Source organism: Caretta caretta, chromosome 20 (genome assembly GCF_965140235.1).
Source record: "Caretta caretta isolate rCarCar2 chromosome 20, rCarCar1.hap1, whole genome shotgun sequence".
Classification (NCBI taxonomy): domain Eukaryota; kingdom Metazoa; phylum Chordata; order Testudines; family Cheloniidae; genus Caretta; species Caretta caretta.
Genome location: NC_134225.1, coordinates 12,270,029 through 12,284,466, shown reverse-complemented (window position 1 = coordinate 12,284,466; position 14,438 = coordinate 12,270,029). Strand labels below are relative to the sequence as shown.

The 14,438-nt window shown below is 51.3% G+C and overlaps 1 protein-coding gene across 1 annotated transcript; it reads right to left on the bottom strand.

Moving 5' to 3' along the window:
* Positions 1 to 1,656: 1,656 nt before the first annotated feature.
* On the bottom strand, positions 1,657 to 11,194 carry LOC125629132 (E3 ubiquitin-protein ligase TRIM58). The gene is made up of 6 exons (XM_048834438.2): positions 10,701 to 11,194; positions 9,107 to 9,202; positions 6,559 to 6,789; positions 3,477 to 3,499; positions 3,272 to 3,372; positions 1,657 to 1,823 (listed from the first exon to the last, which is right to left on the bottom strand). Exons 1-6 carry the CDS (start codon positions 11,127 to 11,129, stop codon positions 1,729 to 1,731), a joined length of 975 nt encoding a protein of 324 aa, XP_048690395.1. The 5' UTR covers positions 11,130 to 11,194; the 3' UTR covers positions 1,657 to 1,728.
* Positions 11,195 to 14,438: the final 3,244 nt, after the last annotated feature.

The following is a 14,438-nucleotide window of genomic DNA, read 5'->3' as shown; positions in this document are numbered from 1 at the left end:
GGATGTAGGATGTTCCTCTGAGGTACAGAGCATCACAGACATCTACAACAATGCCATTTGAATGCCTGTTTTCACTTTCAGGTGACACTGTATTTAAGAAGTGGGCAGCAATATCTCCTGTAAATGTAAACAAACTTCTTTCTCTTAGCAATTGGCTGAATAAGAAGTAGGACTGAGTGGACTTGTAGGGTCTAAAGTTTTTCATTGTTTTGTTTTTGTGTGCAATTATGCAACAAAAAACCCCAATAACATTTGTAAGTTGCACTTTTATGAGAAAGAGATTGCAGTACAGTACCTGTATGAGGTGAATAGAAAAATACTCTTTTTTCCATCATTTTTACAAAGCAAATATTTGTAATAAAAAATAATAGAGTGCTGTTTACTTTGTATTATGTTGTAATTGAAATTGATATATTTGAAAGTGTAGGAAAACATCCAAAATGTTTAATATGTTACAATTGGCATTCTATTGTTTAACAGTGCACTTAATTGCAATTAATTGTGGGACTTAACTGCAATTAACTGAGAGCCCTAATTTAAATAAGTGTTGAAAAATTAAGGAGGGTGCAGAAAGGGGTTTAGAAATGGTTCAAGGGCTGGAGAATGCCTTCAGTGCCTTCCAGTGAGACCCAGGGAGCTCAGGCTGTTCAGTTTATCAACACAATTGAGAGGTATCGGAGTACCTCCCTTGGGAGAAATACTGGGATCTAAAAGGCTCTTCAGTCTAGAGGAGAAAGTTAGAGCAAGAAGCTGTATCTGAAGGTGAAAGCAGACAGACACAGGGGAAGGGGATCGATTATCCTTCTCTTGGGCTGGGTCTTCAAATCCAGCCTGGAGGCCTTTTGGAAGATGCTTTAGTCAAACAGGTTACTCGGCTTGATATGGGGGTAACAGTGAAATTTTTGGGCTGTGATAACTAGGTCAGGCTATAAGGGGCCACTAGATCTTAGGAGGCATAAGAACGGCCATACTCGGTCAGATCAGTGGTCCATCTGTCCCAGTATCCTGTCTTCTGTCAGTGGCCAATGTCAGGTGCCCCAGAGGGAATTAACAGAACCAGTAATCATCAAGTGATCCATCCCTTATCGCTCATTCCCAGCTTCTGGCAAACAGAGGTTCGGGATGCCATCCCTGCCCATCCTGGCTAATAGTTGTTGGTGGCTGTTCTTATGCCTCTTAAGATCTATCCTCCATGAACTTACCTAGTTCTTTTGAACCCCGTTATAGTCTTGGCCTTCACAACATTCTCTGGCAAGGAGTTCCACAGGTTGACTGTTGTGTGAAGAAATACTTCCTTTTGTTTGTTTTAAACCTGCTGCCTCATAATTTCACTTGGTGACCCTTAGTTCTTGTGTTATGAAAAGGAGTAAATAACACTTCCTTATTCACTTTCTCCTCACCAGTCATGATTTTATAGACCTCTATCATATCTCCCCTTAGTCGTCTCTTTTCCAAGCTGAAAAGTCCCAGTCTTATTAATCACTCCTCATAGGCAATGAAGGGTTCATTCCACCCAAACCATCTTTGTTGGGTAGGAAGAGTAGATAGGAAATGCACTTTTCAGAAGTGCACTGGGGCACTTGTCAGGCCATCGACATGGTCACAAAAGCAATTAAAGGTCTGCCTCTTCTGGAAGCAGAGAACACAACCACACTGTTTATACAAAGGGAGATTTTATTTCTCAGTTTGGACACTAAGAACATGTCTAAAACAGCCCAATGATTTCAGTCAGACCAAAGCATTCCAGTCCCCAGGAGACTCCATTGTTGTGGGCCACAGGCAGAGAAGAGAAGAGACCGAGGTGCTGCCAATGCCCAAGGTCCCTGCCAGGGCAGGAAATTAATTAGGTAGGATCTGCCCAGATGATCCCAGCAGGTGATCCCTGCTCCCTGCTGCAGAGGAAGGGGAACACCTGCCCCACCCATCAGGTATCTGCCAGTCTGATGTGGGCAAAATCCTCCTCAATCCCAAATTGCCAAATCGTGACTCTGAGCATGTGAGAATGACCCACCAGCCGGGCATCTACACAGGGGATTCCACACAGCACAGCTGGATTGGTTTCTGGGCAGGAGGGCTGCATTGGGCAGTGAGGGGTCTGCACCTGGGACCTCAGCTACTGTACAAAGGACACTGTTGCGCCTCCTGGCTCCGGTAGGGGCTAATCAGCCCTATGTCTCCTGGGCTTAGGAGCTTCTTCTCTGAAAATCCCTGGCTGAGGTAGGTGGGGGAACCCAGATTGGCCCTGGATCCAGGCAAATCATGATGGTTTTGCTCTGGATTTGGGGCTCTGTCCAAGCATAAAACTGCAGGCAGATCTAGGAGATGCACACAGGCCCTGCGAGCAGAGCTGATGAGCTACACATCTGTCTAATACACACACACACACACTCATATATGCAGTCACACCCACAAGCACACATGCTCTCTCTCTCACACACACACACACACTTCTGTGCTTGGCACTTGTGGTTCTTCTCTGGCCCTGTATTTCCTCCCCGGGCCTCTGCCCCTTTCATCGACACACTAAATAAACCTGCACCTGAGCATTTTGTTCTGGGGGCTCAAGCCTTTGACCCAGAGACCCATGTGCAGGGGTGAAAGTAAGGTGGTAGGGCAGGTACGGCACACCGGTAAAAAGTGACTGCCGGTACCAGCCCTTACAGCTGACTTTAAAGCGCTGCCATGGCACCACTTTAACGGACCCTGCTTAAAGCGCTGCCATGGCAGTGCTTTAACGTTGTTGCCCCTTTTGCGCCCCCATTGGCGGCCCCTTTTGCGCCCCCCCATCAGGACTGCCAACGGGGGGGGGGCACAAAAGGGGCAGCGACGTTAAAGCGCTGCCGCGGCAAAGGACCCTGCTTAAAGCGCTGCCGTGGCAACACTTTAATGTCGTCTCCCCTTTTCCATCCCCCTGGGCCACCGACGGCGGGGGGGGGGGGGGCACAAAAGGAGCAGCCGCCCCGGGGCTGGCGATTTAAAAGGGTCCAGGCTCCACATCAGTGGCCGGAGCCCCGGGCAGCGCAGGCCAGGCAGCGCAGATGGGCTGGGGGATGCTGAGCCCCAGGCCCACCCCTTCTGCCCAAGACCCCAGCCCTTCTGGTGGGGGCTGAAGCCACGCGCCCCCCCCCCCGTAATGGTAAGAGATCAATTTTACTTTCACCCCTGTCCATGAACCCCAAATCACACAGCCCCCTGAGCTCCCCTGCATTCCCTTCCCATAGACTGCCATGCCCAGCTCCTGGTTGCCCCCTTTGTATCTGCCCTCCTTTACCTCCGTATTTCTGCAGTGTTTCCATCACCCTGGGGACCTCATAGGAATCCTGTAGCTCCATGTGAACGGCCTCTGGCTCCTGAAGCTTCACACTGTGGCTCCTAAGGAGAAGACGTTAGCTATTTAGCATACAACAGCCAGCCATAGGGCCCATCTATGATGCCTCTAACAGGAACACAATGGGGACCTGAAATGTCTCTCCTACCTGATCAACGTGCTTTTCACATCCTAAAGGGAGAGAAAACACAAAGCAATTAAAGGTCTGCCTCTTAGTGAGGATTTTCCATGCCAAGCCAGATCTTTGCCCAGCCAGTCCAGCATCCTGCCTCCTCCAGATTCATCTCTCTCTCTCACTCTTCCAGCCTTTGCAGCCCAAGGAAGCCCATGGCTAAGGACTTCCCTAATGTACAGGGCCTGGGACCCAGATCCTCCATGGTATTTAGGCGCCTAACTCCCACTGATTTCAATACCTTAAATACCTTGGAAAATCTGGGCCTGGGAACATAAAGAAGAAGCTCGACTTTCATTTTTTAAAACATTCAGTTTCTTCTTCTCTTGCAAAGAGGCTTGGAAATGTACCTGGTAGAAAACAGCCACCAGGGGGTGGATGGTGAGTGGTCAGGGTACCAGCCTTGGGCTCAGGAAATTGAAGTTCAGTTTCTGGCTCAGCCATTCACTGCTTGGGTGAGTCACTGAGTCTCTCTGGCCCTCAGTGTCTGTACAATGGGGATAACAGCACTGCCTTATTCACAGGGTGTGTGAGGATAAATGCATTGAAGACTGTGAGGCTCTGACACCAGGGCAGCCAGATAAGTGCCACTGAGAGAGAGGGCTCTTAACTGCAGCGTGAAGCACCAACTGCAGCAACCCAGCTCCCAGCCCTGTCTTGCACAGCACTGTGCCTTGCTGTGGCCTCAGCAGATCATGCCTTTCTGAAACTGGACTTAATCAGGAGGTATGGGGGGCGGTCTCCAGCGAGCGCAGAAAGAGTCTCGGGAGTCTCAGGATTTCCAATGGTATTGCTGGAACACAAAGTGTTACTGATCCTCCCAACCAATGGTCTCATTGAGTCACTCCGATGCTAAGCAAGCAGGAAGGTCCCTTGGGACTGGCAGCTGGCTGGCTTGAAGTAGCTGAAAACGGCCCATGAGACCGGGGGTGTTACTGAAAATTAAACGTTCTTAGACCCACAGAATCATAGAATCATAGAATATAAGGGTTGGAAGGGACCCCAGAAGGTCATCTAGTCCAACCCCCTGCTCAAAGCAGGACCAATTCCCAGTTAAATCATCCCAGCCAGGGCTTTGTCAAGCCTGACCTTAAAAACCTCTAAGGAAGGAGATTCTACCACCTCCCTAGGTAACGCATTCCAGTGTTTCACCACCCTCTTAGTGAAAAAGTTTTTCCTAATATCCAATCTAAACCTCCCCCACTGCAGCTTGAGACCATTACTCCTCGTTCTGTCATCTGATACCATTGAGAACAGTCTAGAGCCATCCTCTTTGGAACCCCCTTTCAGGTAGTTGAAAGCAGCTATCAAATCCCCCCTCATTCTTCTCTTCTGCAGGCTAAACAATCCCAGCTCCCTCAGCCTCTCCTCATAAGTCATGTGTTCCAGCCCCCTAATCATTTTTGTTGCCCTTCGCTGGACTCTCTCCAATTTATCCACATCCTTCTTGAAGTGTGGGGCCCAAAACTGGACACAGTACTCCAGATGAGGCCTCACCAATGTCGAATAGAGGGGAACGATCACGTCCCTCGATCTGCTCGCTATGCCCCAGAGGTCACAGCCAGGAGGTACCATTCTGACCATCCAGCATCGCCCAGGTCAGAGGCTCCCCACAGTGACCCCAAAGCATAGGCACCGACTCCATGGGTGCTCCGGGGCTGGAGCACCCATGGGGAAAAATTAGTGGGTGCTCCGCACCCACCGGCAGCCAAGCTCCCCTTCCCCCTGTCCCACTTCCTCCTCCGCCTACTCCCCTGAGCGCGCTGCGTCCCCGTTCCTCCACCTACCTCCCAGCACTTCCCATCCAGCTGCCACCAAACAGCTGTTTGGCCGCTCTGGGGGGGGGAGAGGAGGAGTGAGAACGTGGTGCGCTCAGGGAAGGAGGCAGGGAAGAAGCAGGGCCAGGGCAGGGATTTGGGGAAGGAGTCGGAATAGGGGCAGGGAGGGGGTGGAGTTGGGGCAGGGACTTCGGGGAAGGAGTTGGAATGGGGGCGGGGCAGAGGCGGGGCCTCATGGAAGGGGTGGAGTCGGGGTGGGGCTGGGGGCAGAGGGGGGTTGAGCACCCACCGGCAGGAGCAGAAGTCAGCACCTATGCCCCAAAAGGGCCTTGGGAGGCTGCTCCAGTGGCTGCTCCCCTTCCCTGTTACAAACCTCCCCACAGTGAGTGGGCAGCCAGGCGGCAGGAAGCACTGGGAGGGAGGGGGAGGAGCAGGGACACGGCGCACTTGGGAGAGAGGGAGGAGGCGGGGCGAGGGGAGCTTGGCTGCCGGTGGGTGCTGAGCACCTGCTAATTTTTACCCTGTGAGTACTCCAGCCCCGCAGCACCCATGGAGTCGGCGCCTATGCCAAACATGACTGCTGTAATCACCTAAGACTGAACTGGGGAAGAAATGACTGAACCCAGGTTAGCGGGTGTCTGGCCTGTGAAAGAAATACCTGGAGTTTTAAGATGAAAGCAAGAGCAGCTTGCCTTCAAGAACCTCTGCAATCTGCCTAAAACAACCTTTAGGGTGAGAATTTGCTAGTTAAAACCAGTTTCTTTAGTATATTAAACTTAGCTTGTGTGTTGGTTTCATTTGTTAGGTAATCTGCTTTGATCTGTTTGCTATCCCTTATAATCACTTAATAAACTCGTTTTTATTTTATTTTCTCTAAAACCAGTTTGTGGAATTCATAACTGGGGTGGGGGGCAAAAAGCTGTGCATATCTTACTCCACATTGCGGGAGGGAGCAGATTTCAATGAGCTTACGCTGTACAGTTCTCTGTGCAGCGCAAGATGATACAATTTTGGGTCTACACTCCAGAGGCGGTGTACATTTGAGTGCTGGGCAATTCCCTAGCTGAGCGTCCCAGGCAGAGCAGATCTCAGCATCTGGGTGAATATAACCGCCGCTGGGTGTGTTCCTACCTGTGTGTGTGCTGGAAGGGGGCTTGAGAGCCTGTCACAGCAGCACAGAGTAAGGGGAACCCAAGCTGGTGGGACAGGCGGGCTCAGTGGTATCCCAGTCCCATATGGCACCCGGAGGAAGCTCATCACACCATGAGAGGGGCTCTCACCTTGAGCAGGTCAGTGGCTGGCTGCTGGCACTTCTGCTCGATCTCCGTTATCAGCTGGGCCAGGCTAGAGCTCTGCTCTACCAGGAACGTCGCATTCCCCCGAAGCTTCTGCAGAGTCTCCTCCTCCTCCTCCTCCAGCCTGCACACAAGCAGCTGCTCTTCCTCTTCTAGAGCCCGATGGCGCTTGGCAAACTCAGCTACAATGAGCTTTTTCTGCTCCCTCACCTTCTCCTGCAGGGGCAGAAACCATGTGAGGGAGGAAGGAACCCCAGTGGGGTAAGGCCAAATTTGACAACAGGGCAGTTTGCTGAGGGTTATGGGGTAGTAGGTAGTAGGCTGGTGGGCTGTTTACTGGGGGGATCTAGAGGAGGTGGGTTGGGCCTCACAGGCTGTTTCCTGGGGATCTGTAGGTGGTGGATTGGGCACAGGCCATTTACTGGTGGTCTAAAGGTTGTGGGTTGGGAACCATGGCCCATTTGCTGGGGGTTTAAAGGAGAAGGGTTGGGCCCTGTGGGATCTTTTATGCCAGGGGTGGCCAAACTGGTTCATGAGCCGCATGTGGCTCTTTTAGCATTAAAGTGTGGCTCACAGAGCCTCCCCACATTCCCCCCGCTCCCCCATTCTCCACCTACCAGACTTCAGCGGGGAGCTTGGGACCTCTGCCTTGCAGTGGGGTGGTGGGGTAGAGGTTTCTGCACAGCAGGGACGGGGGTCTCAGGGCTTCAGCAGGAGTGGGGCTGAAGCCCCAAACCCCGGCAGGCACCTCCTGTGGGGCTGAAGCCCCGAGCACCGGGCCCGAAGCCCCGAGCACCGGGCCCCAGCTCTTGAACTTCTGAAGATTGTCGTATGTGGGTCAGAGGGCCGGTAAGTTTGGCCACCCCTGTTTCATGCTATAATAATATGCTCCTAGCACACTGTAACAAACTGCCCCTTTGTCCCTGCTGTTGTCCCCCTTGCCCCTAGGGTGCCCCTCCATTCATTCTGTCATCCCCACTTGTCCCTGCCATCATGCCACCATGCCCCTTAGCCTCAACCCTCCCCACCCTCTATTCTTGAGCTATTAATGGCGCTGGTGGAAATTGTTTGTGCTAGAGGTTTTCCCACAGAAAATGGCTGTTTGGTCAGCTCCAGGAATGGCTCCTGCTCGGCACACAGTTCCTGCAGTTCCAGCTCTGGGCACACAGACTCCTCTGGGCTCATCTGCACTGGCATGCCACCTCGGCCCCACAGCAGGGCAGGAGGGAATGCCAGCCAAAGGATAATGGAGCACAGTGATTGCACAGCCACGAGCTCCGCAGCCTGATGAACCAGCCAGAGGTAAGGTCCACTCTACATGGGCAGGGGCAGTGCACATCCCCCTGCGCCCTGCCTTCCCCCCCCCCACACACATTATGCAACCTGTGGGTGGGATTGAAAGGTTGAGATCTACCCTCCCTTGTTTGTTTGCCAACAAGATGCCAATTGATGTCAGTTGCAGGTGTGGGTATTTTTGTGTCGTGGACATTTGTCTGCTGGCAAGTGGACTGAGAACCGCCCCAAACTCAGTCCATGAGTCACTAGAGAGATCATCAGCCAGCAACAACTTTCAGTCACTGCTGGATTGGACCTGGAAAGGGGTGAAAGACTCCATATCCTATCATCAGCCCTTGAGCCATGCAGTCCCCACTACAGTGTGCCATGGGCTCTACAAAGCCCCTCCCAGCTATGTGTAACTAATGGGCTGGCTCTGGCTAAGCCTATCCGGCTGGCCTGGTGCAGCAGTACTTTGGTTCCATGCCATGCCAACAGGGCCAGGAACGCCTCAGAAACGCCATGGCAGGGAGTCAGACTGAGCCATGCACCACGAAGCTGGGCCCTGCCCCCCCTCGGACGGAGCAGAGCTGGGAGCAAGCCCAGTACAAGAGCTGCTCAGACTCTGCGGTGACACAGCACTTCCTGGTCCCTCGGATTGTGCAATGGGCAGGGCTTGCACAACTGCTTGGGCAGGACAGTTTGAAAGTGACTCAATCAGTTTCCAGGATACTGAGGAAACAGATTCATTTGCAAAATGTGGGGGGCTTCAACTATTAACAGAGCTGGGTTTGGGGGACACACACATTCCAAGCAGGCCTCACACCTTGCCAGAGGGGCCCATTATGATAAACTGTTGTGATTGAGGTAAGCTGGCCTCAGGCTGGCAGCAGAGGCTGAGGAGTGTGACTGTGATGTCATTCTGCTGTATGCTCTTCTCCTGGGAACAATGCAGCAACGGTGCCCTCCCCCGCTCTGCCAGACTTATGTCATAGTCCCCTCTGGAGGGAATTTTCCACTCGTGTCCCACCGGGATGCTCCATTATAGTCTCGGGGCCTGATTCTGATCTCAGTTACACAGGGAAAAATCAGGAGCCACTGGAGTTAAATTGAAGTAAAACCAATGTGAGCAAAAAATCAGGTACTCAGTGTGAATGTCCCCCCTTAGCAAATGTGCCAGACCCTCATGCTATTGCTTGGGGCACCCAGTCCCATGGCACAGGGGAGGCTGTGGTGGGATCACACTCACGACACCTGCCTTCCACTGGGCGGTTTTCTTCCCCTCTTGGGCCTGGAGCTTTGCAATCTCTCCCATCACTTGTCTCAAAAGATCCAGAGCTTCCTGCAGTTTCATCTGTGGGGAGAAAATGGGGCTGAATCCTCCCAGTGCCCACTTAGAATTATAGAATCATAGAATGTCAGGGTTGGAAGAGACCTCAGGGAGTCATCTAGTCCAACCCTCTGCTCTAAGCAGGACCAACCCCAACTAAATCATCCTAGCCAGGGCTTTGTCAAGCCGGGCCTTGGAGATTCCACCACCTCCCTAGGTAATCCATTCCACTGGGGGGCTCAAAGAAGGATTCCGAAATGGGGCTCCAATGGCTACAGAGAACCGCTCCTCGACCTGTGGAGCATTGGGTAAGGGCATGGGTCCCTCACAGCATCCTTCACTCCCATAGCGACCATTGAACTAGTCAGGGGAAGAAGCAGAGAGGCTGGCACCCCAGGGCTGTCACAGGTGACTGGGCAGGGGTCCTGCTCCCCTCTTCTCGGCAGTTATCCATTCCAAAACAAGGGCTCAGGCTCGGCTCCAGGGGACAGTGGTGAGTGCACAGCCACCTAGGGTCTGGCTCTGCCGGGGGGGCAGCAGTGAGGGGTCAGCTAGATGGGGCCCGGCTCTGGGTTGGGAGGCAGCAGTGAAGGGTCAGATAGACGGGGCTCCCCGCCAGGGGGCAGCAGTGAGGCGGAGGCCAGACAGGACTCACCTCCAGGTAGCAGTGGTGAGGGGGAGGCCAGATGAGGCCCGTCTCCAGGGAGGGAGTCATAGGTGCTGGAACTGCGGGTGCTGGGGTGCGGCAGCACCCCTGGCTTAAAGTGGTTTCCATTTTATACAGGGTTTACAGTGTGGCTCAATGACTCACTATACAAATTGTTCCAGCACCACAGTGAGGGGGAAGATAAACAATGCTTGTCTCCGGTGATCAGTGGTGAGGGGGTGGCTAGACGGGGCTCGCCTCCAGGGAGTGGTAGTGAGGGGGTGGCTAGACAGGGCTCGCCTCCAGGGGGCGGCGGTGAGGGGGAGGCCAGATGGAGCTCATCTCTGGAGGGCAGCAGTGAGGGGGAGGCCAGAGCCTGGCTTCACAAGGCAGTGGTAAGGGGGCAGACAGCCAGTGCCCAGCTCTGTGGCAGCAGTGGTGAGGGGCCCAGCTCCAGGGCCAGTAGCAGTGTAGAACCATGTCCTCCATCAGTTTGTTCACATGCTCTTGGGCTGGGTGCCCAACCTGCTCAAGCAGGGGGTGGGGTCGCAGCCTGGGAAGCTCTGTGTTGGGGAGAGAGCCCCTCACAGCTGCTCCGTGGATGCCCTCTCTGGCTGAGAGAACTCTGTTCATGGGCTCTGGAGAATGGAGAACTCCATGGCTACAGATGGGACCCCCTAACCAGGGCCCAGGGCTTAGGTCAGAGACAGGCACCTTCCCTGTCTAAAACCCCAGGCAGGAACCACAGCCCAGGCTCCTAAGAGCCCAGAACTCAGGGGACTGGGAATGGGGGTGGAGCACATCCCTGGAGCTTTGCCCAACAGCCCCGACCCCTCTCATGGCTCTGGCTAGTTGGATGCTTGTCACTGCTCCTACCTTGTAGTCCTGGGCAGCCTCCTCGATGGGGATCACAGTGTGGGAGCGGTGCACCCGGGACTTGTCGCACACCAGGCAAATGGCCTCCCCATCATCCTCGCAGAAGAGACGCAGCTTCTTGCCATGCTTCTCACACAGCTTCTCCTTGGGTTCCTTGCCTGGCTGCAGTGCCAACTGCTCAATGCCCTCCACAATGTTTGCCAGCTGCCTGTTGGGCCTAAACGTGGTCTGAAGGAACCCTCCTCTGCACTGAGGGCAGAAGAACACCTCAGTCGTGGAGCCCTCCCACCTCTCGCAATAGTCAGTGATGCACACACAGCAGAAGTTGTGCCCGCAGTCGATGGTCACAGGGTCCCTCAGATACTCCAGGCAGATGGAGCAGGACACTTCGTCTTGGAGCTTCTCCATCAGGTTATTTCCTGAGGCCATGGCTGCTGCATTCAGAATATTTCCACTTGCAGGGCTGCCAACCAGTCAGCAACAGGAGTTCCTCCTTCCTGCCTTTCTCTAGCAGGGTTGCAGCAGGAGGGGCTGGAACAGGGAGGGACGGGCACTGGGGAGTGGGGGAGGGACTAGAAGCTGCTGAGCACTGCGGATTTGTTTTTGATTGCAATTTCCCCCTTGGAAGCCCTCAGTGGGTTTTATTGCTGGGAATTTCCTCTCCAGATTCGCAAAGGCATCAGAAGGGAAACAGCTCTGGCAATGCAGGGAGTTTAGGCTTCAATGCTTGTCCAGCTAAGTCAAGAGCAGTTCACCAGCCGGATAGCCGCAAACCAGATTAATGGATTTCTGCCTCACCCCATCCCTGGTGCCCAGCTCTGCTTGGAGTGCTCTGACACTCCTGCTGCTGGTGCGAGGTTAACCTCGCACTTGGGGACTGAACCATCTGGAACCGACCCATGTCAGTGCTCCCACCCCAGCCACACTGGATCAGTTCAAGAACCATTGCAGTTTTGCATCACGTCTGCATAGTTCTGCTCTTAAGCTGTTGCATTATCAACACTCTCTGGATACCTACCCCACAATTACTATTTCAGCTCTCAGACACAGTGCTTTGTGGGAGATTTTGAAATGCCACTGGTGCGTTGTTGGACAGTAGCAGAATGGCCAGTTGAACTCTTTTAGTTTGTCCTCATTCACACTGTTGCTAAAATAGTCCAGACCGAAGCTGATTAGCCTGAATCTGTCCTCTAGACCTGTTAAAAGTGTCATCTACTTCAGCCAGTTCTTAGGGTGCTTGGAGCACTCTCAGTCAGAAAACTAATTCACTAAAAGTAGGTCATGCTGCCTTAAACAGCCTGGAAGCTGGTCTCTACTACAGCACTCACAGGGTCGAAAATCAGTTTAGCAGTGCTGTTTTTAAAGTCAGTTAAATGTTTCTTCAGCATACACAGACCCTTAAACTCCAGGCCCTGATATAGAATCACAGAACCATAGGGTTAGAAGGGACCACAAGGGTCATCTTGTCTAACCCCCTGCCAAGATGCAGAATTAGGTCCATCTTCAAATGGTGGGGTTGAGTAAGCTTCATCTTAGACTACAAAGAACTAAAAAAATCACTTAAGTAGAACTGGTCAAAAAAATTAGATGGGACAGTTTCCCTCTGGAATATGGTGTTTTGACAAAAGCAAAATGTTTCACAGGAACATGCCAATTTCAGCATAGTTTCCAACAGAAGAGTTTTGAAACCATACAAAATGAAAATAGGGTATTTTGTTTTGTTCTGATTTTTTCGTTTAATCTTGTCTTTTATAATATATTAATTTTAATATTAAATTTATTATGCATATATTTAATATATATTAAATATTTTATATCAGTGTTCTGACATTCTCAAATAAAATTTTTTTGATAGGGATGCTTTGGTATTTCAAAATAAAAATATTTCAGAATTTCCAATCTGCTAGATATTTCAAGATTTCAACTTTTTGTCCCTATGCAGGACAAAAATGTAAATTTCAAGATGTCAGAATTTCCCACAGCCTGGAAATTCTGTGTTCTGACCGACTCTAATTTCAAATTACAAATACCCTGGCACCTAATGCTGATGCTACCAGATGAATGGCAGTGTGGCTGTCATAACCAGGCAACTATGCATCTGGTTCATTTTCAATGGGTGCCCGTCCGCACAGTATCTGAGGGCCACGTATCTGAGTGTCATTTTTCCTGTTGGGAGGCAATCTCTCTTCCCTGTTAGCAAGAACCTGACCTTTTTTAAAATTTAATATAAAGGTGCACAGGTGTGGGTGAGCAGGGGCTTGTTTACACTAGAAAGTTGTACTGCTTGAGCTTCACTAGTATAGTTAAAGTAGTACAAAGCAGACACAGATCAGTATAAAGTTGCTTTATACCACTAGTATAGCTATTCCAGTACAGGGAGGGAAATAAGCTATATTGATTTAAGGCACTTTTATAAAGATGTAACTGTCTGCAATAGAAGTTTTGCCAGGACAACTATTTTGATAAAAATAAATAAATAAACAGTCCTAACCAAAATCATAGAATCATAGAATATCAGGGTTGGAAGAGACCTCAGGAGGTCATCTAGTCCAACCCCCCGCTCAAAGCAGGACCAACACCAACTAAATCATCCCAGCCAAGGCTTTGTCAAGCCTGACCTTAAAAACCTCTAAGGAAGGAGATTCCACCACCTCCCTCGGGAACCCATTCCAGTGCTTCACCACCCGCCTGGTGAAATAGTGTTTCCTAATATCCAACCTAGACCTTCGCCACTGCAATTTGAGACCATCGCTTCTTGTTCTGCCATCTGCCACCACTGAGAACAGCCGAGCTCCATCCTCTTTGGAGCCCCCCTTCAGGTAGTTGAAGGCTGCTATCAACTCCCTCCTCCCCCCCCCCCCTTCTGCAGACTAAATAAGCCCAGTTCCCTCAGCCTCTCCTCGTAAGTCAGGTGCCCCAGCCCCCTAATCATTTCCATTGCCCTCCGCTGGACTCTCTCCAATTTGTCCACATCCCTTTTGTAGTGGGGGGACCAAAACTGGATGCAATACTCCAGGTGTGGCCTCACCAGTGCCGAATAGAGGGGAATAATCACTTCCCTCGATCTGCTGGCAATAGTCTTTTCATCCAGTCCATACTTCTTTAACTTGCTGGCAAGAATACTGTGGGAGACCATATCAAAAGCTTTGCTAAAGTCAAGATATATCATGTCTACCACTTTCCCCATATCCAGTTATCTCCTCATAGAAGACAATCAGGTTGGTCAGGCATGACTTGCCCTTGGTGAATCCATGTTGACTGTTCTGACACACTGACTTTTATACCGTTTTCAATTCTATTTTTAGACACATGGCATCATCCTATTTGTTTCTCTTCTTTTGCTAACTGCCAATTCTGTTTTTAGACTTGCAACCATTATTTATCTGATGGTATTATGATCTGCTGAGTCATTGTTTTTACTACTTTTTTTCTGCCAATTCTATATTTAGCGCTATGTGACCTGCAGCTTCCATCTAATGGTGGAGTGACTCTTGCTTATTCAAAATGGAAGCCAGGGATACAAAATGAAGTCTGGGGACCTCAAAATGGACTTTCTCTGGTGTCAGTACAACCTTAGTGCAGTTCCATTGTGCATATGTATTATGATACAGACTCACAAGTGTGGCCTTGGGGTCAATTCCCTTCCCCACACTGCATCAGTTTCCTCCTCCAGAAAACCTACCGTGCGGAAGGAGAACATAAGCCCCCACAACCCCCTGTGGGTGTCTGTCCCTGAGA

Coding starts and splice junctions, on each gene's coding strand:
- LOC125629132 (XM_048834438.2), bottom strand. CDS start 11,129: ATGGCCTCAGGAAATAACCTGATGGAGAAGCTCCAAGACGAAGTGTCC. Junction 3,373..3,476: donor GTGAAAAGCACGTTGATCAG/GTAGGAGAGACA, acceptor TCTTCTCCTTAG/GAGCCACAGTGTGAAGCTTC. Junction 1,824..3,271: donor AACACTGCAGAAATACGGAG/GTAAAGGAGGGC, acceptor CTGCCCTGGCAG/GGACCTTGGGCATTGGCAGC.